The 24,447-nt window shown below is 41.6% G+C and overlaps 2 protein-coding genes across 6 annotated transcripts in view; one reads left to right on the top strand and one right to left on the bottom strand.

The window, feature by feature from the left end:
• The window catches only part of ccdc181 (coiled-coil domain containing 181), a 13,901-nt gene extending 9,173 nt beyond the window's left edge, over positions 1-4,728 (top strand). For all 4 annotated transcript variants that reach the window (XM_078409240.1, XM_078409237.1, XM_078409239.1 and 1 more), the window contains 2 exons: positions 1,036-1,190; positions 2,714-4,728. In XM_078409240.1, the coding sequence (XP_078265366.1) occupies positions 1,036-1,190; positions 2,714-2,882 (324 nt within the window). In that variant the 3' untranslated portion in view covers positions 2,883-4,728. The remainder of the gene's footprint in view (positions 1-1,035; positions 1,191-2,713) is intronic.
• On the bottom strand, positions 4,076-24,447 carry blzf1 (basic leucine zipper nuclear factor 1). Of its 2 annotated transcripts, none has more exons than XM_078409247.1 (7): positions 24,416-24,447; positions 21,658-21,735; positions 19,811-20,253; positions 18,626-18,825; positions 14,189-14,317; positions 11,491-11,710; positions 4,076-8,508 (listed from the first exon to the last, which is right to left on the bottom strand). In XM_078409247.1, the coding sequence occupies exons 2-7, from the start codon at positions 21,686-21,688 to the stop codon at positions 8,323-8,325; spliced, it is 1,209 nt and encodes a 402-aa protein (XP_078265373.1). In that variant the 5' UTR covers positions 21,689-21,735; positions 24,416-24,447; the 3' UTR covers positions 4,076-8,322. The 2 variants fall into 2 exon arrangements, with proteins under 2 accessions (XP_078265373.1, XP_078265372.1); XM_078409246.1 differs by having other exon boundaries at positions 24,330-24,433.

Genomic DNA, 24,447 nt, shown 5'->3' with positions numbered 1-24,447 from the left:
GTACCCTTATTTCATGTGCCCTTGCTTGGACTGTTAGTTCTACACAGTGCTCTCCTTGTGGCTGTAGCACTGCTGTAGTTGGTTGCTCCCTGGATTGAATGAGGTTGGAGGTGGCCATGTATGGTAATTGTGATTAGATTTGGATGTGAATGACTCTCTGGATTGCATTAACCAGCAGTAGTCAGGAATAGCTAGATGGCAGGCAACTGCAAGGTCATGATGTCAATTTGGCAATGATGGAAGCAAGAATGTAGAAACAAATAACCGTAGATGCTGGTTTACAACAAAAAAAAATCACAAAGTGCTGGAGTAACTCAGCGGGTCCAGCAACATCACTGGAGAACATAGATAGGTGACTTTTCAGGTCAGGGCCCTTCTTCAAATGAATCTGAAGAAGGGTTCTGACCCAAAACATCACCTATCCAATGATCTCCAGGGATGGTGCCTGACCTGCTGAGTTTCTCTAGTGCTTTCTAGAAGCAAGATTGTTCACTGCCAATATTTACAGCAAAATTTACCTTTGTTACTTGAACTAGTAGCTGTAGTTTGTGAATGAGAGATTCACTAAAGAGCAAAAGCTGAAAATGAGGAAAGGTTGTGTGTAAATATTCAACTCGAAAGAATAACATTTCTTTCAATTTTGGTTTAAGTTTGGATGTTCACAACTTATGTATTAGGTATATAACCTTTGGTAACTTTGGATTTACAAGGAACTGCAGTTGCTGGAATCTTGAACAAAACAAAGTGCTGTAGGAACTCATTGGGCCAGGCAGCATCTGTGGAGGAATTGGACAGGCAACGATTGAAGAAACGTCCCGATCCAATAGAAGTATGAAGAAGGGTCCCGACCTGAAACGTTGTCTGTCCATTCCATCCTCAATGCTGCCTGACCTGCTGAGTTCCTCCAGCACTTTTTTTTCCTTTGGTGTCTTTGTTCCACGAGGATCATTTTACATAAAAAATAACTTGAATGATAAAACATTTGGATAGCTTCAAGGTCAGATGATACTATCTTTTGTGGAAACATTTTGAAAGGAATTCCGAGACCCAAATGATGCCTTCAATCTCTGGCTAAGGAAGAAACGGGAACAACAAGTCAAAGAACAGCAAATAGAAACTATGAGAAAAAGGGAACAAGATTATAACTCAAGACTCCACACAAGAGAAGATTCCGAAAAAGCTTTTAAACAGTAAGGACATTTTAACATTTCTATTTGTTTAGTTTTGCTCTGCATGAAAATAAAGCTAACTATATTTACAAAAGGAAAATGGGATGAGCTAACACTTATCTTTGTAGGCTATGACCTGCATTGTAATCAATGGATTCAATTTTAGAAATTGGTGAAGTACATAATTATTTCCATCATGAAGCCTCAGATATCAGAACCAAAAAAATACTGTACTTTATGGTTCCAAATGTGTATTTTGTAGTCATTTCTCATGCCATTGATTATAATAGGACCAGGCAATATTGCAAGGTTGTTAAAGGTTATGGGGAAAAGGGGTTGAAAGGGAAAGATAGATCAGCCATGATGGAACGGCAGAGTAGACTAGAATGGCCTAATTCTGCTCCTGTGACTTATGAATTTATAATTTGCATGAGTTCCCAACATAATTTATCCTATGTTAATGCAAGACTGATACTTAAGTAGAAAATCAGTAGGTTATTCAATGTGGTATACTATCAGATTATAAACTCCCATTTTATATGTTAATATAATAAGGCAAGTTTTAAAAAGACGTTAAACATAGAAAATAGGTGCAGGAGTAGGCCATTCGGCCCTTCGAGCCTGCACTGCCATTCAATATGATCATGGCTGATCATCCAACTCAGTATCCCGTACCTGCCTTCTCTCCATACCCCCTGATCCCTTTAGCCACAAGGGCCACATCTAACTCTCTCTTAAATATAGCCAATGAACTGGCCTGAACTACCTTCTGTGGCAGAGAATTCCACAGATTTACCACTCTCTGTGTGAAAAAAAACGTTCTCATCTCGGTCCTAAAAGACTTCCCCCTTATCCTTAAACTGTGACCCCTGGTTCTGGACTTCCCCAACATCGGGAACAATCTTCCTGCATCTAACCTGTCCAACCCCTTAAGAATTTTGTAAGTTTCTATAAGATCCCCCCTCAATCTTCTAAATTCCAGCGAATACAAGCCGAGTCTATCCAGTCTTTCTTCATATGTCCTGCCATCCCAGGAATCAATCTGGTGAACCTTCTCTGTACTCCCTCTATGGCAAGAATGTCTTTCCTCAGATTAGGAGACCAAAACTGTACGCAATACTCCAGGTGTGGTCTCACCAATGCCCTGTACAACTGCAGCAGAACCTCCCTGCTCCTATAAGTAAAGGAAAACTTCACTTTCTTACCTACTTGTTCAGTGGATGCTGAAGACCAAGCAACTGGAAATTCTCCAGTTGGTCAAAGTAAATGTTATCCTTCAACCAACAAAGTAAACTTGTCGACCATCAATCTCGTAGATGTTTGTGGAATCAAAAATGATCACTGTTTGGTGCTCTTCTAAATTAAGTTGCTTGGATTGCACTGGACAGCTTCTTGGATGTGATAAAACGCCAAGTGCATGGATGTGTTTAAATATTTAAAAATAGCAAACATTTATTATAAAGGTTGGGACATACTGTCCTGTATTCTGCTTAATTCAGTAAGCATTTGAACAATAGTTTTTGTTTCTCCACGTATCTTTACAGATGGCTGAAAAGAAAAAAAGCAGAGAAACGGGCCGAGCAGTTGGCTGCCAAGGAGCGATGCAAGAAGTTCCTACTGGAAGCTAGAAAAGTAAAAAGAATGCAGACGCTGCTGTGCACCCTTAACGAATCCAAATCATTTCAGTTTGACAATTATGGATACAGGTTCTAGAAAGTCCCGGTCATCCTATTCATCTTCACATTTAGAATACCTCAATGCAGGGATGAAATAAAGCAGAGTCTTACTCTGGGTTTGCATATTGCACTTTTACTAGCATAAACACCTCTCAACAATGCTCTCTGTGATTGTCAGCGTGTTTCTGCATTAGTACCAACACTGGCTGATCATTGCGTACATTGGGTTGTAATAAATTATCTACAGTCTGTATGTTGTTAATGTTCTTTTGTATTCCAATGAAGAAGAAAAAATCAATTAAGTACTTAAAAGCGTTATTTAATAGGACGAAGTAGACGGGTGCACCCAAGTTTCCCACAGCTATGTAAAATAAACTAATTAATGGCATTTCAGCAGATTTTAGCAAAGTGTTAACCAATAGTTAAATTCCATCTACTCAATCTGAACTAAATATTTAAAATTCTAGTGTCTGAATGACAGTAAGGTTAAGTGTCAGTAAACTCTTGTACCTGCAGTTCTCTCACAATTTAATGTACAGATCCAATCCAGTATGCGGACGCCCGACTCATGTACAACATTTGGGAGACTGATGGGATGGATTTGCTGGCTGCTGTGGGGCTGCAGGCATCTTCTGCCGTGTGGCAACTCAGATCCTGGCTGCATTTCCAACTTGTAACAGGTGGATGACCTGTATGTGTTCCTTTGCCTTCTCACTTCCACCACACATACGCACTCTGCATCCCTATCAAGCTGATACATGACATGACTTATGATTTTATTTTCCCTCTAGGAATGTCAGTAACTGTTGGGTGAGCAAGAAAGCTTTGTGGGTGCCTTGCTGTTATGCTGTTTCTCATGTAGAAATGACTCAATACCTACATTATTGTCCTCAAATTAAATTGACCGAAATTGAGAATTTGGCTTGTTTGGTTTATCCCCTCTATAAACATGCATATCAATTTATTAGTTCTCAAGCAACAAGCAACCTCTTTGGGACTTATGGTCCTCTGTAGATGAAATGCCCTTTTTGCCAGTTATACCAGTGAAATCAAGAAGTCTTGTGAAACTACCTGGCAAGTTTTCAAACCACCTTTCTTTAAAAATACAAACCAGTAACAATGCTGACATGAAGGTTGTAAGATTTCTCAAATTTCTATGCACTTTACGTCACTATTGACTATAGTAGACTAATATAATATAAACAGAAAATTCCAACTAATTATTTTAAGAACTTTACTTATTATAATTTCTATCATACAAGTTTACAGTCAGTAATGCTTCACAAAAGCAGTATTTACAGGAAGCACAATTTGTCTGTTCATGAGGTGGAACTACTAATTGGAAAAACTGCAGATGCTGTAAATCCAAAAGAGAAATGCTGTTGGCCTAGCACTCAGAAGTAAGTCAGGGGAGAGAAACAAAGTCAAGATTATGGGTCAAGGATCCTTCATCAGAACTGGAAAAATAAGAATATTTCGAGCTATAGTACAGGGTAGGGGTGGAGAGAACTGAAGGAATATTTGTGATGGGATACAGATTGAAGTTGTCAAGGTAACTTTTTTTTAAGTTGGAGGCGGTAAAGAGAAATGAAACAAATTGAAGCAAGAAGGTAACACTGCTTCTGTGCTTTGACATGCTACCTAATGAAACTAGTAATGTTTGATCACGTGTAATGACATTTCATAATGCAGTGTTATGGTTTCTCTGTATCTATAAAAGTACAGGCATTATTAATAAGTTTCATGACAATAAAAGCGAACATTACCAAATGTTTGGACTTGCACTTTCTGGAGATCAAACTAATGAATGCTACCATTCAGCAGTAATGTACATAATTTATTCAAAAATGCCTTTATTTCTCTATACGGGTTGGCAATAAATTGACAGATTTAAAAAGTTGTGTTCTCAGAATTCCAAACTATAAATGTTTTTGACAACTTTAAAGTGCCCAGAAGTTTATTTTTACGCGACACATTTTATCCAAGACACACCAATTCTTTAGCATTAGGGATCTTGCGAACAGCTGGTGGACCTGACGCACTAGAATGCTGGGAGAACATCTGGAAGCATCCTCCAATGTTCTAGAAAACGGGTTTGCCGGGGAGGCTTTTAGATAAGATTGAGGATGACTCAGCTGGAGTCACAGCTGGACACTTGACAGCTATGGCAGGGTTTGCATGGTATCACCTTCTACAAGGCACCAGTCTGAGGAGGGGTCCCAACCCAAGGTGTCACCTATCCCTTTTCTCCAGACATGCTGCCTGGCCCACTGAGTTACTCCTGCAGTTTGTGTCTAGCATAAGTCTCAAAGATGCATCACGTCCAGGGTTTGTATCTGCATGATCTGCATCGGCAGACTTCTATCAGTGTGGATTGGTAACATCTCCCCACTGACCATCAACATAAGAGCTGCAAGCTTAGGCCTCGGTTCCACTTTTTTTTATAGCTGTGACTGTTATGCACAGCTTCAAATTCGCCACGATACAGCTGTTGGCCGAATCATGGGTGGCGACGAGTCATCTTGGTCAGCATGGACAAGGCTTGTGTCTATGACTGACTGCAGGACAAGTTCCTGTCTGCTAAAAAAAAGTATTATGATCCTTGCCTCTATTACATAACTAAGAAAGTATTTTAAAACTTAATAAAACACTAATTTGGTACAATGGTACAATGCGAATTTCTGAGCACCATACTTAAGAACGAACCTTAAAGAGAGTTTGGAAAATGTTAATTAAATAGTGACAAGGACGAGAGACTTACTGCAAAGTTTCTACTCACATTTAAGAACATTGGGATTCAACCTCATAAAAAAATGGGGAAACCTACAGTTGTTCTCCTTAGGGCACTATTCATCAAACAGCAATCGTGTATATTATTTCAGTCACCTATTGCAGCAGCTGTGTGCAGTTTTTCAAGCATTGTTCAACAATTTTGCAAGCAAATTAAAGATTACCTCTCTGTCTTTTCAACTATTTTTCCAGACGAGCATCCAAAAGGAAACTGACCAAAATCATTAGTTTGCCAGAAAATTATTTGTAAAACAGAAGTTATTTCTAAACCTAGGCTCAGACCAATTTTTTTTTTAACACCAATGGCTCCCATTAAATGCAACACACCTGGCAGCTGTTTTCTCAACTACAAGGGATGTGTGGGCAAGTAGAAACAATTTTGGTTAGATTTTATTTCTTACTAAATTGTGTCACAACATCCCCTAATTTTAACGTATGAACATGAATTATACTTCGGGCAATTGATTAGTCATTAGTGACCTGGTTGACTTATATCTAGGTTTCATCTGGAGAGCACCTGGATCTAAATTTGAATAATGCACAGGTTTAGTTGCAGATTTGATGGCAAGAATTTAAACATGAAATCACTTAATCACCAAATTACTTAATCAGATCGACCATTCAAAATCTGATTGCCAAAACTGCCAAAGTGCTTGAAGAACACCAATCTATTCAGAATAGATTCTAACCATCTAGCTCTAGCATCAGTAAATACATTCTTTGGCAAAAGGCCAGATTATCTTAGCTTGCTTTGTACCACTTTGTCGCTATGTCCAAATAAGCATACAACGCCTGTTTCCTCAGAAGACTAAGGAAATTCAGCATGTCTCCATTGACTCTCATTGAAGCTCCCAGCGAGCTGCGCAGGCGGCAGAAGCTCTCGGCAAGGTGCGACCATACCTCGACAGCAGCCCTGGCTCGCCCAATCCGGAACCGGGAACCTATCTCCAGTTGTCTGAGGCTCGACTCCTGCTTGACCTCAAAGATAGGGAACCGGATAGGAGGGTGGAGAGAGTCGACGACAGCACCGGACGCTGGACAAAGGGCTGTTTTTCAAGTTGGAGGATGGAGGAGGGGATCGGTGCCGCCAGGACAACGGACCCTTAAGACCAAGATAAGACTGCATTCTTAAGAACTTTGAAACTTTGTGGGCATCAGAAACATGGCAACTCTTTCTGTACTATCTCAGTGAAGTGTCCTAATACACTAATCATTGCACTTTCGTACTTATCTATGATTATACTCATCTATCATTAAAAAAAATTACTGGATTGTATGCAAAACAAAGAATTTCACTATACCTAGGTACATGTGACAATAAAGTATCATCATCGTTAATTTCTACTGATGCCCCATAGAAAGCATCCTATTGGGATGCACTACTGCTTGATATGGCAACAGTGCTGCCCAAGACTCCAAGAAATTGCAGAGTTGTGAATGCAGTCCAGTCCATCACATAAATGGGAAAACAGCCAGCATAATCAAGGACCACTCGTAGCCCAGCCATTCTCTCTTATCCTTTCTCCCAGTGGGCAGAAGATAAAATAGCTTGAAAGCACATACTACCAATTTCAAGAACAGTTTCTTTCCTGCTATTATCATACTCTGGAATGGACCTCTGGCATGCTAGGGATGAATTCCTGATCTTCCAATTTACCTTGTCGTGATTATTGCACTTTTAATTCTGCACTTCCTCTGCAGCTTTAATGCTAAATTCTCTTATTTATATTATCTGTTGTACCCAACATAGGGCATTATTTGCACTGTATCTTGGTGCACATAACAATAAACCATGTTGACCTTGTGTTGAATAAAGTGATGATGCATATTAAGATTGCACATTAAGATGTTCAAAATATAGATCACCATTCACATTTACACATGTGAAAGGTGATCTATATCCAACTTATCATTTCCTTTAAGCCAAATAAAGCAAATTAAACTGATTATATCTACATGATTTTTTAGAATCTGCTTGGAGCCTCAAACTGACTTAAGAATTCAATAGAAACACTGTCATGATCTGTACCAACTAGGAAAATAGTAACGATTGAATTGCTAAAAACACCATTCCAAACAATAATTATATGATTATTGATCAATAAAACATAGCCCTTATATTAGACATTGGGGTTTGATTGGTCAAATAACTCAAACATTATAATAGTACATTACATTTTTAAAATCGATGCACACAAACAATATAACAGCTTGCAAGAATTTATCAGAAACATACACATATTTCACTACAAAATTGAAGATTCACTTGATTCATAAGGAACCTCTTAGGAAATGCATTGACAGAGTTGGACTTCAATTTATGAGGTTTGAATTAAGAACATTATCATCTGCTACAACTGTGCCAAGAAATACTGTTTGTATCCTCGTTCTTCTGACTCTATACAAAAATAGACATCAAAAATAAATACATAGCTTCACATTTTAATTCCATGAACCCCAAGGTTCAGATAATGCAGAGAATTTAAGAATGAGAATAGGGTGGAATATATTTCTGTGCTTCTTAGAATGCACACATACCCATCTTCAATATAGAAGTAATACTTTAAATAAGCTCTTTTTAAACAAATAATGAAGTATGGCAGCTTCAAAGTACTTAAGCAGGTAACAAGAAAAAGTGACAATTGACCATAGTTTCCTAAATCCATTCTCTTCATTAAAAAGCTGCTTCACAGGACTGTCAATTCTCCCTTACAATGGTTGCAGCAATTAAATGTAATATTTTCATATCTGGTATATGGATGAAATCGTCCAATACTCTTTTTGTTGGAGAGAAATGAAGCCAGGGATGTATCACAGAATGGCAGATCAGCTGTTCCTTTACTACATGCCGTAGGATCCAAAATCTTTAAAACCTGCAAAAGAAATGGGATGAGAACACTTGTAAATATAAAGTTGATTAATGAGTTTGCTAAATACACGATCATTATTGTTTAGTTTAGTTTGAGATGCAGTGCGGAAACAGGCCCTTCGGCCCACCGACTCTGCGCCGACCAGTGATCACCCTGTACACTTGAACTATCCTACACACTGGGAACAAACTACAATTTTATCAAAGCCAATTAACATACAAACCTGTACGTCTTTGGAGCGTGGGAGGAAACGAAAGCACCCAGAGAAAATCCACGTGGTCACGGGGAGAACGTACACACTCTGTACAGACAGCACCCGTAATCCGGTTCGAACCCGGGTTTCTGGCGCTGTAAGGTAGCAACTCTACTGCATCGCCACTGTGCCATCCTCTCTAGGCGTTTCTTGCCTTAGGAACTTTTACTTTACCTTAACTATAAGGAAGCCACAGAGGGAAAATATACATTGAATTGTTTGACTTATTTACAAATTTCTATAGTGGATTGTGTAAAATGTTTCGGCAACATAGATAACTAGGACAATACCGTGACACAGCTGGTAGATTTGCAGCCTTCCAGCGCCAGAGACCCAGGTTCGATCCTGACCTCGGGTGCTGTCTGTGCAGTTTGCATGTTCTCCCCGTGACCGCATGGGTTTACTCCGGTTTCCTCCCTCATCCCAAAGACATGCAGGTTTGTAGGTTAATTGGCCTCTGTACATTACCACTTTGATATGTGAAACCAGTGCAGGATTTACACAGTTAATGGTACAACCCTGTAGGGTGTTATAGAACAGAAAGATCTAGGATGTGTATAGCTATCTTGAAGTGGCAAGTCAGATGGACAGGAAGGTGAAGAAGGCATTTGGAATGCTTGCAGCAATTGAGAAGCGTATTGAGTACAAACGTTGGACACTTTGATATGCAGGGAATGGAGGGATATGGATTATGTGAAGTCAGATAAGAGTTGGCCTTGATATCGTATTTGGGATAGACATTACGGCTGAAGGGCCTGTTCCTGTGCTATACTGTTCCATGTTCTATAATGATACAGTGAGACCACACTTGGAATACTGTGTGCAGTTCTGGTTGTCCAGCTGCATAAAAAACATAATTAAGTTGGAAAGGGTGCAGAAGAGATTCACCACTACATTACCTGGGGAGAGGTTGGACAGGCTGGGACTTTTTCTATTTGATGCATGGGAGGTTGAGTGGTGACTTTATTGAAAACCGTGAGAGGCATGGGTAAAGTGAATGTTCAGTCTTTTTCCTCAGGTTAAAGGATTGTAAAACTTAAAAGGAATCTCAGAGGCAACATTTTCACTTAGCGAATGGACCAAGTTACCAGAGGAAGTTGTAGAAGCAGATCCAATTATGGCATGGATAGGAAGGTTTTTGAAGGATATGGACAAAATGCAGGCAAAAGGGACTAGCCCAACTAGGTCGGCATGGACAAATTGGGCCAAAGGGCCTGTTTCCATGCTTATAGCTCTATGAATGTATGACTCTATTAAACTGCACCTCATTCAGAACTGCACGTTGAACAAGCAACCCCAGAAATTGGATTTTCCTTACTTTTTGGTGAGCTAGAGATAAGGCTGGTGACAGAAACCAAATGAAGGAAATCTATGTGCAAAATCAAGAAGCATGGTTTGATTGTCAATGTCAAAGGCTGCAATAAGGAAGAATTTATGCACCACAAGAAAAGTATAATTTCTATGACCCTTATGACTTCAATCACATTCCTTTCAACAGGACATGGGCAAAAACCTAAAAAGAAAACTGAAGTATTATAAAATAGACAAGATTTTTGAGGCGATAGAGATGTGAGAAAGATGAGCCTACAAGGATGAATGGGATGGACTTTCTTAAATGGCCAGCACTGTGGCGCAGCAGTAGAGCTGCTACCTTACTGAGACCCGGGTTTGATCTTGACCTCGGGTGCTGTATGTGTGTCGATTGCACGTTCTCCCTGTGACTCGTGGGTTTCCTCAGGGCGCTCCGGTTTCCTCCCACTTTCCAAAGACATGCAGGTTTGTAGAGTAATTAGCTTCTGTAAATTTCCCTAGTGTGTAGGATAGAGCTAGTGTACGGGGTGATCGCTGGTTGGCGTAGGCTCAGTGGGCTTAAAGGCCTGTTTCCACGCTGTATGTCTAAACTAAAAAAGATAGGAATATTTGAGGCAATGGAGATGTGAGAAAGATTAAGGAAGAATGGAGTTGAGCTGAGTGCAAGGACCCATGGGATGGTTCTTTTTTAATGACGATGTTGATGATGGATTTAAAAGTTGGTGGAGTTTTGGGGACAGGAAACTGTAGACACTGGAATCTCGAGCAAAAAAAGGTTTGATTTTTGCTGGTGTTTGGGACTGGGACTGGACAGGGTATTCAGTTATTCACAGTACTTGAAATAGGAGCTGCTAATGGTGTATTAGCACAGGATTCGGGAAGTGTTTCCCATAAATGTTGAGCTCGGAGAGGTCAAAGAAATACCAATGAGAAACTAGAGGAGATGTGGTTCTAGGGCGAGGACAAATTGCAGTGGGATTGGGATGCTTTAGCATTGACTCAAGTTGACTGTTAAGTATTGCGGTAAAATCAATGTTGGTATATGTGCATTCATCTTTAAGGACACACCGAGCCCTGAATTTCCCATGCAATATAATCTCTGACAAGAACAAAGAGGTACCCGGCGGGGGCATCGAGAACAAACGTGAGTCCGCCGAGAACCAAGAGGTACCCGCCCAGTGGGCTGCCTGTGGCCATGTGCAGCGGCTGGCCTGGCTCGCTGCTGGAAGATAAGACTGTACTCAGAGGTTTTGAAACTTTGTCGGCAGTAGAAACGTGGAGACTCTTTGTGTACTGCGTAGGCGATGTCTGCTGCATAATTTTACCGGATTGCAGGCAAAAACAAAGAGTTTCACTGTACCTAGATACATGTGATATTAAAGTATCACTGAATCATTGAACCTTGCAGAATCATATTATACCTTTTCAGCCATTTTTTCCGCAGGTGTGTTGCAGAATTCAATCTGTTGGTTCGTCTTTTGTGCATTACTTGTACTTAGTTTTCCTAGAAGGTGACAGTTTACAGCCTCGGCTAATTTACGATTGGCGGAAGCTAGCTCTGCCGTGGTGAATGGTTGGGCACTAGGGTAGTAGGTTTGTTGCCGGCCCCACTGCAATGATACCAAGAGCTCCTCCAGGAATCTGGGAAATATAAAACAATGGATTACTTGATAGCCTATTTTATGCAGAACTAACCTAGGCAATTTGAACACCTTACTGCAGGTAGCTACAATATTTATCTAATTGATCTATACTTATAGTATCACAATTTAAACTTTAGAGATACAGCGCTGGAACAGGCCCTTCGAGCTCACCGAGTCCGCGCCGACCAGCTATCCCCGTACACTAACACTATCCTATACACTAGGGACAATTTCCCAATTTAACCAAAGCCAATTAACCTATAAACCTGTATGTCTATGGAGTGTGGGAGGAAACTGGAGCACCCGGAGAAAACCCATGTAGTAACAGGGAGAATGTACAAACTCCGGACAGACAGTACCCGTAATCAGGATCGAACCCGGGTCTCTTGTGCTGTAAGGCAGCAAATGTGCCACCCTGCTACTACAAAAAAATAGAATCTTAAAACAGCCCTTCTCAGTCATGTCAAAATTGCTCAAAATTAACTTTGAGGCATAGATAGGATACAGTCAGGGTAGAAATATAAAGGACTAGAGGGGATTGCTTTAAGACAAGAGGGAAGAAGTGCAGGCAAATGGTGGAGACGTGTTGGCAAGATTTTTTCATTTTACACAGGGAGTGGAGGGTGTGTGGAATGTGTGACAAGGAGTGGTGGGGGAGACAGATAGGATTGTGGTATTTAAGGAGCTTTTAAGATTGGCACATGGCTATGCAGGGAATGGAGAGAGACATGGATCACATGCAGGCAAAGGAGATTAACTTAACTTGGCAAATGTTCGGCGCGGACATTCCGAGCCAAAGGGGCTGTTCTGGTTCTATATTTTATAATCTACAATAGCAATCATTAGAGATCTGGCAGGCTGAAAAACTGTTTGAAAAACTAGAATCAAATGTTTATTTTAACAAGTTGGAACCACCTCTATAATAAACATAAGTGCATGGAAAAACAATATCAACTGCGAGGCACAGATTTGTGGCCTTGGAAATGCATCCAACCAAATCAAAGACGCCCCACCCCAGTCATTCCTTCTTCTTCCCTCTCCTGTTAGGCAGAACAAACATAAGTTTGAAAGTGCAGTTTCACCAGTCAGGAATAGCTTCTTCCCCACTGTTATCAGGCTTCTGAAAGGTCGTTCCATAAGCTAGGGTACTGCCTGATTCACCCCTACCCCATTGTAGACATTGGACTTTGTCTGTGGATCTGATGCGCTACAATGTTGAGAACTATATTCTGCACTCTGTATCATCCCTTTGCCTTACACATGGTCCATGAGTTTGACTTGATTGTATCTTTGTATAGTATTATCTGCTCTGATTGGATACCATGCAAAACAAAGCTTTTCACTGTACCTACAAGTGACAGTAATAAACCTAAACCTAGAGAGGATAGATGGTCAGAACCCTTTTCTCAGGTGGAAATGTCAGGGTAATGTAACCTAATTGAGTTACAGTTGTTAAAATGCAAGATCAAAAAAGATGGAGTGACTTAACTTAATCTAGATAAATGTTCACCATCTACTATAATGGAGGTATTTCTGAGATTTATATACCAATCAATAATAGGGTACCATTCAATGATAATTTGTTTGATTTAAGCTAATTGGTTCCCAATGAGCATTGGAATTTCTTTGTAACTGCTGGTAATTCAAAGGTTGAGAGTTTATTCAATTGGTTTAGATTTATTATCGTTATGTGTACTGAGGTACTTTGAAAAGCTTTCTTTTGCATGTTATCCAATAATACTATACATAAATACAAGTACAATACAATAGTTCTATCAGGTATAATATACAGAGCAAAGGGGAAGATACAGAGTGCAGCGTATAGTTCTCAGCATTGGAGCTCATCAGTTCCATAGACAAAGTTCAATGACCACAATGGGGTAGAGGTGAATCGGACAGTGCCCTAACTTACAGAAGGACCGTTGAGAGGAAGAGAAGCTGTTCTTGAGCATGGTGATACGTGCTTTAAAACGTCTGTGTAGGAAGGAATTGCAGATGCTGAAGATGGACACATATATACACTGAGGATAGACACAAAATGCAGGAGTAAACTCAGCGGGTCAGGCAGCATCTCTGGAGAAAAGGAATAGGTGTTGTTTTGGGTCGAGACCCTTCTTCAGACTGTCAGTCTGGGGAGAGGGAACCTAGAGGTATGAAAAGGTGCAGAACAAATCAGAATTCCAATGACCAGGGAAAGGTGGAGCCCACAATGGTCTAAAACATCTGTACCTTCTGCCCGACAAGAATGACCGAGGTGGGAGAGTTCCTAGATTATGTTGGCTACTCTCCCGAGGTTGTGTTAAGTAAAGATTGAGTCGGGGGGGGGGGAGGGTCTCTGGTCTGTGTGATAGACAGAGCTACATCCACAACTCCCTGCAATTTCTTGCAATCTTGGGCAGAGCTGATGCCAAATCAGGCTGTGATGCATCCCGTTTAATTGACAAAGCGTGATAGATACTCCAGGATAAAAGTGTACCTGTAGGAGTCAACCATATCCTGACGAAATTGCTCACGCTCGTTGAGAAGGTCCTGAATGGCGCTTTGGGTTTCTCTGACGTTACGCTGCAATGACATCCTGGAATGGGACAACTCATCAGCCATTACTCTGGTGAGTCAAAATAACATTTCACAATCAAAATAACACTTCATTCAGAAAATCACAGCATAATAGTTTTTTTTTAGTTAAAAGGTATTTAAGAAACAAGAACCATGGGATACATCAACAGATATCAACAGAGCCCGTGCTAAAAAATAAATTCTGATGCTTCAGTGGTGTCCGACAATAAAAAATAAATTCTGATGCTTCAGTAGTGTCTGACATTTCTTGAAAACTGTTAGCAGAGATGTTAAAAAGAAATACACTTCAAGCAGCATTTCAACAAGAAATTACTATTTTATGAATTTACCACTGTATTTAATAAGTTTATTACTGTGCAATAATTATTTTGACCATTAGAGAATGCCAGGTTTTAGTTTTGGAGATAAGCATGGAAACAGGCCGTCTGGCTGATTGAATCCACACTGACCATCTGTAATGGCAGTTTCTATACCTTCTCAAAGTCCAACTTCGATAGCCATTACTGCTCGGGGATGGAATGGAGATATAGCTGACACACACACCGCACTCTGAGATAACAAAAACGAATCTTCCAAACGTTGTTTCTTGATTAATTTGTCTTTATTAAAGTAGCACAAATCAAAAGAGTAACTCATAACTTTTCGTTCTTATCAACTGGTTCTTCTTCAAACAATACAGTAAAAATCGTTTAGTCGTTACCGTGTGGTCCTTGTGAGTATGACTGGCGCGAGTGTGGCAGTCGTGAGTGTGGCAGTCGTAAGTGTGGTAAAAAACTGTATTCTCTCCATCCTCCGAGACTAAACTGACCCACAATCTGTCACTACGCTAGCCTCCTCCCATGTGGACACTCCCCATTACGTATCAAATCACACCCACAAGCATGCAAAAAAGACAGAAACTAGAAATATTAAACATAGCCATAATACAATGACAGTAACTAAATTAAGCGTAAATGGCTCCTACACACCAGTCCCTAATTGTTCTGCGTACATAACAAAGCAATTACCAATAGATTAAAAGGAGCTATAAATGCTTAATATTTATCAAAAACAAAAGTAATAAGCATTATATGTTGGCATTCAAACTTCTTTAGCGAATCTTCAATCGGTTCAGAGGTAGACTCGGAGGAATACACATCCACTGTGCTCTCCTACATCAACTGCTGTGTGGAGAATGTCTCGGAGGACAAGGAAATAAAGATGTTCCCAAACCAGAAACCCTGGATGAATAAGGAGGTACAGAACCTGCTGAGGGCAAGCAACAATGCCTTTAAATCTGGTGACACTTCAGCATACAGTGTTGCCAGATCAAACCTGAACAGAGGTATTAAAAGGGCCAAAGACACCCACAGGCAACGGGTGGAAGACCACTTCAATACCACGGACACCAGAAGCATGTGGCAGGGTGTCAGGGACATCACTGGCTACAAGAGCAGCCCTGCCTGCCCCCACAGCGATATGACACTAACCAACGAGCTAAACACCTTTTTTGCCCGCTTCGAAACTGGCAACACCCCTGAGTGGAAGAACCCCAGCCGAGGCGGATTGACTGGTCTTGCAACTGAGCACACAGGAAGTACAACGCTCTCTGCAAAGGGTCAACCCACGCAAAGCTGCAGGCCCGGATGGAGTTCAAGGAAGGGTACTTAAGGACTGTGCTGAACAGTTGGCTGAGGTATTCACCAGGATCTTTAACCTGTCACTATCTCTGGCGACGGTCCCCAAGTGCCTGAAGTTGGCTACCATAGTGCCGGTGCCGAAAAAAGCAAAGATCTCCAACCTGAACGACTACCGCTCGGTTGCCCTAACTCCGATAGTCATGAAGTGCTTTGAAAGGCTGGTCCTCTCACACATCAAATCCAGCATCCCTGACTCACTGGACCCTCATCAATTTGCATACAGGGCAAATAGATCCACAGAGGATGCCATCTCTGGCTCTTCACACTGTCCTGACTCACCTGGAGAGACAGGGCACGTACGTGAGGATGCTATTCATTGACCATAGCTCTGCCTTCAATATGGTTATCCCCTCCAAGCTCATCGCCAAACTCCACCAGCTAGGCCTCAGCTCGTCATTATGCGACTGGATCCTGGACTTCCTGCTGGAGCGACCGCAGGCAGTGAGAATGGGCCCTCACCTGTCCTCCACTATCACCCTGAGTACCGGCACACCACAAGGCTGTGTTCTGAGCCCCATGCTCTACTCTCTCTTCACTCACGAATGTGTTCCTGCATTTGACACCAACACCATTGTCAAGTTTGCAGACGACACAACGGTGATCGGGCTGATCACCAACGGTGATGAAACAAAATACAGAGCGGAGGTGCAGAACCTGGCAGACTGGTGCTCCGATAACAACCTGTCCCTAAATACCACCAAGACCAAGGAGCTGATCATCAACTTCCGTAGATCACACAACGGAGAATACACCCCGATCTGTATCAACGGGGACAGTGTGGAGAGAGTGTCCAGCTTCAAGTTTCTGGGCACTCACATTTCGGAGGACCTAACATGGTCCAATAACACTGCTGCGCTGGTCAAGAAGGCACAGCACAGAATGTTCTACCTAAGAACACTGAAGAAGCCTGGTCTACCCCAACAGCTGCTGACGACCTTCTACCGCTGCACCATAGAGAGCATCTAACACATGGCATCCCAGTGTGGTACCTCAGCTACACGGAGGCAGAGAGGAAATCTCTTCAGCGGGTAGTCCATAGAGCTCAGAGGACCATCGGAACACAGCTACCAGCCTTGGAGGGCATCTACAACACACGATGCCTCAGAAAAGCCACCAGCATCCACAAAGACTCTTCACACCCCTGCAACAGTGTGTTCGAATTCCTTCCGTCGGGCAGACGATACAAGGCCTTCCACGCCCGCACCTCCAGACTCAGGAACAGCTTCATCCCCAGGGCCATAGCTGCTATGAACCGGTTCTGCTGAGCCGGATGGTTACATTGCACAGTGATCCGGCACAGATCTACTTGCACTTTATTTTGTTTTAAAACTGTTACGATTTGTTTCATCGGGTTGTTTAAATTAATACTGACTAGCTAATTAAATTATTGCATCGTATGGGAGGCGCATTCCCAATCTCGTTGTACCCCTGTACAATGACAATAAAGATATATTGTATTGTATTGTATCTGTGCAGAACATGGATAGGCAACGTTTCGGTTCAAGATCCCTCTTCAGACTCTCGGTCGGGAACTGGGCCTGGAATTCAGGTGAGTTGACAGCCCCGGCCTGCTGGTGACCAGGGAAGAGACGAGGATCCTCGGAGTCAAGAGTCGTGGCTCGTGGGTGGCCAGAGTGCAGGTGAGGGTCAGCAGTGACAGGCGCGGCCTGCAAGCGGCCGGTGAAGCTGTATGGGCTGGCGTTGGCTGCAGAAGGCCCGGCCTGTAAGTGGCAGGAACCGGAGGTGGCGTGGGCAGCAGTCAGTAGACAATAGACAATAGGTGCAGGAGTAGGCCATTCGGCCCTTCGAGCCAGCACCGCCATTCAATGTGATCATGGCTGATCATTCTCAATCAGTACCCCGTTCCTGCCTTCCCCCCATACCCCCTGACTCCGCTAGCCTTAAGAGCTCTATCTAGCTCTCTCTTGAATGCATTCAGAGAATTGGCCTCCACTGCCTTCTGAGGCAGAGAATTCCACAGATTCACAACTCTCTGACTGAAAAAGTTTTTCCTCATCTCCGATCTAAATGACCTACCCCTTATTCTTAAACTGTGGCCCCTGGTTCTGGACTCCCCCAACATTGGGACCATGTTTCCTGCCTCCAACTTGTCCAACCCCTTAATAATCTTATACGTTTCGATAAGATTCCCTCTCATCCATCTAAATTCCAGTGTATACAAGCCTAGTCGCTCCAGTATTTCAACATATGACAGTCCCGCCATTCTGGGAATTAACCTAGTAAACCTACGCTGCACGCCCTCAATAGCAAGAATATCCTTCCTCAAATTTGGAGACCAAAACTGCACACAGTACTCCAGGTGCGGTCTCACTATGGCCCTGTACAACTGCAGAAGGACCTCTTTGCTCTTATACTCAACTCCTCTTGTTATGAAGGCCAACATTGGCTTTCTTCACTGCCTGCTGTACCTGCATGCTTCCTTTCAGTGACTGAAAGTAGGTCCGTCCAATATAACCGAAGTCCATTATAAAGAGGTCCGTTAAAATTAGGGGTTACTGGAAAGAGTATGCCACTAATCAAGGATGAATTTTGAGGCATGGAAATGGAAGTTAGAAGAGGAATTGCAAAGTGTGGAAGCAAAGGTACATTGTCAGTTTTAGCCATTTTTTGAAAGATCAATGCCGTGGGTAACAGACCTGCTCGCGAGGAATTTGCTGCGCCACACATCGCACTGTATGGTCATCCTCTCCAGCTGCTCGGAAAGCTGAGACACGTTTTGACTCAAAGTCTCATTTTCTAGGATTAGGTGATTCTTTTCTCGAGCCATGCGCTCAAAGTGATACTGAAGATCATCACCAACAGACGCCACAAGCAACTTCTTCAATTCACGATTCACCTGGAAGACAAAAACTAAATTCCTTGCAGCTGCCCTATTATTTTTATGCACCCGATAGACCCTATTACTGTTCACCCCACAATTTCATGGTTTCCAACCAATCTTATTTGTTTGGAGAGGGGAGGGGGGGGAGGGGGGAAAGGGGAGGGGGGAGAGGGGAGGGGGAGGGGAGAAGGGGGAGAGGGGAGGAGGTAGGGAGAGGGGAAAGGGGAGGGGGGAGAGGGGAGGGGGAGGGGGGAAGAGGGGAGGGGGGAGAGTGCTGCACCAATGCAGGAGAGGTTTGGGCCCAACGGGTCCACTTGGTCTAGTATCCCTCTAAACCTTTCCTATCCATGTACCTGTCCAAATATCTTTTAAATGGTGTTATGATACCTGCTTCAACTACCTCCTCTGGCAGCTCATTCCATACACCCACCACCCTCTGTGTGAAAAAGTTACCGCTCAGATTTCTATGAAAACTTTCGCACTCACCTTAAACCCATGCCCCCTGGTTCTTGATTCCCCTGCTCTGGGTAATAGACTGTGCTCTACCTATCTATTCCCCTCATGATTTTTATCCACATAGAGGTTACCCCTCATCCTCCTACTCCAAGGAATAAAGTCCCAGCCTGTCCAATCTCTCCCTGTAGCTCAGGCCCTCAAGCCCTGGCAACATCCTTGTTTTAGTTTAGTTTAGAGATAGAACATGGAAACAGGTCCTATAGAGCCCACCGAGTCCACGCCAATTGTTGATCACCTGACCACACCAGTTGAGAACATCGTCCTGTGATTACTTAGTTTTGGATAGTTTAGTTTAGAGATGCATCATGGATGGCCCACTAGATCCATGACCTTCTCCTCCCTCCAAACCCCATTTCCATAATGATGATAGGACCTTCTGTACAGTTCTGGCAATTATTATTTGGTAGGGGGAGACAAACGGGTTTGAGAGATAACAGATTTGTACAAATCTAGGACCAGAACACAAGCTAAAATGTCATCTCACCTCCGTTTGTACCCGGATTTGATTGGCAAGCCCTTCTTTATCCTGAAGGAGTTTTCTTTCCGAACACTGAGATTTTTCAAAGGCAGCTTTAAGTTCGGTCAACTCTCTCTTGAGTTCAATTGTATTTTCTAACTGATTTGACAATTCACCTTTATGGGAATATGCAGGGTCAGTTAGCTTTATACTCTTTCCAGGAAGATCATGAATCACAGCAGCTTTGGGAACCAAAATCCTAATGGCTTCCACTTCAATTGCTTGGTTTGGCTGAATTTTTCCAAGTTGAAGAATGCCAGGCTTCCTGATAACTTGAGAAGAATTGGATGTTACATTAGTTCGTGCAGCATGATGACCTTTTTTATTTTTTCCTGATGTATTTTCCAGTTTGGCTGGCACTTCAGTTTCCATTCCATCTCCAGGTCCTCGGATGAATCGTACTATTGGAACTACAATATTAAACAATGAAACTTTAATATGTGCATGCAAAGCCCTGCAGATGCTTGAATTTTGAGGAAAATTCGAAAGGTCTGAATTTTGAGCAAAATTCAGCAGGTCAAGCAGCATCTATGGAGGGAATTGGATACACGACATTTCGGGTGGGAACTCTTCAGAGGCAAGTGCTGAGGCAAGACTACTGGTTGTAGTCATGAATCTGGGTCAGGACATGGTGGAATACCAGGAGAGCAGCAGGAATCACAGAGGGGAAGATGTGAGAGAGGGTCTTACAGAACTTCCATCAGAGAGAGGAGTAGAAGTTTTTCAGTGCAGTGTAGGGATTGAAGAAGAGTCCCAACCTAAAAAGTCGTCTGTCCATTTCCCTCCTTAGCTGCTGCCTGGCCTGCTCAGCTCCTCAAAACTGATTTTTTACTCAAAATGTGAATCTGGTTGAATACAATGCTTGGTAAATTAAACTGTAAGAACAAAATGTCGTCATATACCTTAACCAACATTAATCATCAGTGGACTGTGGTAACATTCAACCTAAGCACTAAATTACATGCATCGGGTCTGAACTTCTGTTTTAAAACAGCTGACTCACTAACATCTTTGTCTGGAACAAAATTAAATTTACGAAGCCCATGGTTACATTCCTATTTTTGCTCCTTTCCTGTGTTATTATGAAATTGTTGTTTAAATGAACCGATTCGTACAAGTTCTCCAAATTGTGTGTTAGCCAGACTGTACATTTTGTTAAATTGAACTACAAAATAAACAAATGGCCTCCATCCCACACATCTTCAGGGGAAGAGATAGAGAAAGATAGAGATAGAGACAGAGAGAGAGAGAGAGAGAGAGAGAGAGAGAGAGAATGGTAAACATAACACATTTTATCACCTTTTGCAGTCCTGAAGCAGTAAAAATATTTTTTTGAGGCATTGTTTTAAATATTAGAATCAAAAGTAATTAGTCACTTCTGAAGTATCAGCTCAGGCAACAAATCCTGTAACCAGGATGATTTGTTTAAGTAACATTGGTTGAACTTTAAACATGGTCTGACATAAATCTTCAGTCCCCAACCTTCTGATTCAAAAGCCAATACTACCAGCAACGAGCCAAATATGATGGATGCAAAGGATTGTCAGGAAGAGAAGTATCAGCTTTCTGAATATTCCTAACCAATCTTGAACAAAATAGTTCTGTCTAAACTATTAAAGAAGCACCGTTCCAGAAGTTTACGTGTCATGTTACAATGTCAACAAGGTCAAAATATAAATTGTGCCTCTTATACAAAATGATCAGGAAATGAGTGGGAAATATAAACATCTTGGACCAAGGCTACAACCTTTGATACAACTAAATAAACAAAACTGTTTGGAAACAATTACAAAATCATACAACTATTGAAATACCTTTGGTCTCCATTTTGATGCCTGTTGTCATATTCACAAAATTGTGCTGGATTTTAGTGTACTGTTGCAAATTTCCATCTGAGGAAAAATGAGAATTAATTATCAGTTACTGCCAGATCAGCACAAACTAAATCATTGTAAATAATCCAAATATACTGCAGCTATTTAGCAAATAATAAACAGAACCAAATACACAATGGAAAAGACAAAAGAAAAGCAAAGGAAATCCCAGTCATCTCCTTAAATTTTCACTTATTTAAGTCAGAAAGCATCAAACTAGTGTGAAATTAATTATATTGATAGCAATTCGCTGACAGTAATCACTGACAGTAGTGCACAACTATTGACAATATTTCTAAGCATCGAATTTGATAGAAAGCTCTGGCTAAATGTATCAGTGCAACCCTCTCTTCCTGTCATTCTCGTATATTTTTCTAGTAAATGTGGTAATATTATTTTCTTCAACACACCCTCGAGCTATGGTTTTAGCAAGGCATCTAATCATGGAGGCATAATCCTCTAGAGATGGTGGAATCTTGAGCAAAATACAAAGTGCTGGGGGAACTCTACGGGTCAGACAGCATCTGCGGGGGGAATGGAATGAAGAAGTGTTCTGACCCGAAAAGTCATCAGTCTATTCCCTCTCCATATGCTGCCTGACCTGTTCAGTTCCTCCAGTCCTTTATATTTAGCATAATGCTCTTCTTTTGTGTATATTTCTAGAAAATTAATCATATTTTTCAGCCAAATCTTGCAAGCGTCCACAGTCTTGCAACTCTTTAGGGGAAATGATTTACAATAGACAATAGGTGCAGGAGTAGGCCATTGGGCCTACAATGTGATCATGGCTGATCATCCACAATCAGTACCCCGTTCCTGCCCTCTCCCAATTTGCTATGAGTTCATTATTTGTGACTGTCTTTAAAATGGTGACCACAAATTATGTTCTTCCCAACAAGTGAAAATGTTCTCTCTCTACATCCATTTTGTTAACACCCTTCATTATTTTAGACTTCTGTTAAATCGTTCCTCAGTCTTCTTTTCTCAAGAGGAAGGAGACCTGGTCTACTTGTCCTTTCTTAACTGTTTGGCCTGACAATTCTACACTTTCTTCCGTGCCTTATATCTTCCACATTCTTTGAGATCAGAAGGGTAGGCAGTGCTCCAAGGAAGTTTCTTAGGATGGAGGAAAATTTACCTCCACTTCAGATGTGTGTGTGAATCCTTTGAATGTATGTTGGTTGTTGATTGCAGATAGAAATATTAGAGTCAAGGGAGACAATAATAGATTAAGTAAAAGGGCAAATCCAAAGCTCAGTGTGGTTATCCTAGGTTTATGTTTATTGCCATGTGTTGCGAGGTACAATGATACATTTCACACCTTTTATTTTGCATGCTATCCAATCAGATCAGGTAATACTATATATAAATAGAATTAAGCCAAACCAAGTACGAAAGATAGAACAAAGGGAAAGATACAGAATGCAGAATATAGTTCTCAGATGCAGAATATAGTTCTCCTGCAAAGGATAGTCCTAAATATTGAGAAACTGAAAGTGTAGATCCAAAGGCACTTGAAGACCCATCAAGGTTGATTGATAAATGTCATAGGCAATTACAGAAATGAATCAAGAAAAGCAGTGAACTTCTGGCCTTTCCCAACAGGAAGGCTGCCATACAAAGAAGGGACAGTGATGTGATGGCTACACAACACATCGGCAGGCTGTAACATAATGCATATGCTTTATACAACAGAGTAGAAAAAGCTCTTTAAATTTAAAGAAATTAATAGCCTGATTCTTACACATCACTCTTGATGTAGACTGACTTGCATAGGTCTGGGGTTATTTTTCACGATGGACACTTGAACTATTGCATTCAGTTTTGGTCACCAAGATATAGGTGGGGTGTCATTAAATCTTTTACCAAGGGATGGGGAATCAAGAGGACATTGGTTTAAGATGGGTGGTAGGTATGTGGAACCTGAAGGGCAACTATTTCTCACAGAGGGTGGTAGGTATATGGAATGAGCTGCCAGAGCAGAGAGAAACAAGGATCTGCATATGCTGGTTTACAAGGAAGGATACAAAGGCTGGAGTAACTCATTGGGCCAGGCAGCATCTCTGGATAAACTGGATAGGTGACCTGTCAGGTCATGACCCAGTCTGAAGAAGGATCCCAATCCTTCACCTCTCCATGTCCTCCAGAGATGCTGCCTGACCCGTTGAGCTACTCCAGCACTTTGTATCTTGTCAGAGGAGTATTTATCTTGCACTAAACGTTATTCCCTTTATCCTGTGTCTGTATATTTTGATTGTACAGCTTGATTGTAATCACGTTTAGTCTTTATACTATATACTTATATATACTATATGTATTTATATATATCGTTTTTTAAGTATAGTTATTTTTTGTGATAGCACGCAACAAAAGCTTTTCACAGTACAGTACCTCGGTACACGTGGCAATAATAAGCTAAACCATATGGACAGGTATATATGGATGGGGAAGGTTTAGAGGGATATGGGCCAAAGGCAGGCAAATGGGATTAGTTTAGATGGGGCATTTTGCGTGCCATGGACAAGATGGGCTGAAGGGCCTGTTATCGTGCTGTGTGACTTTTATGATTCCGGTCGAATTTACAATATTTAAAAGTCGACAGAAACACTTACTTTACATATTATCATTTACAGGGATCTAATGATTATTGTTATGGAGAAGACGCCGAGGTTGATGTCGCCGGCCGGCCCGCACTCACCTCAGTGACAGCTCCCTTCCGCCTGCGTGGAC

The sequence above is a fragment of the Rhinoraja longicauda genome, chromosome 12, assembly GCF_053455715.1.
Source record: "Rhinoraja longicauda isolate Sanriku21f chromosome 12, sRhiLon1.1, whole genome shotgun sequence".
NCBI lineage: Eukaryota > Metazoa > Chordata > Chondrichthyes > Rajiformes > Arhynchobatidae > Rhinoraja > Rhinoraja longicauda.
The sequence above is the reverse complement of the archived record's forward strand: the minus strand, read 5'-3'. Positions and strand labels throughout refer to the sequence as shown.

What these genes read in the sequence shown, in the direction of transcription:
- blzf1 (XM_078409247.1), bottom strand. Translation starts at nt 21,688, where the DNA reads ATGACAACAGGCATCAAAATGGAGACCAAAG. An exon ending in AGCAAATTCCTCGCGAGCAG is followed by an intron (nt 14,318 to 18,625) that starts GTCTGTTACCCA and finishes TTGACTCACCAG; the next exon opens with AGTAATGGCTGATGAGTTGT. An exon ending in GATATGGTTGACTCCTACAG is followed by an intron (nt 11,711 to 14,188) that starts GTACACTTTTAT and finishes TATATTTCCCAG; the next exon opens with ATTCCTGGAGGAGCTCTTGG.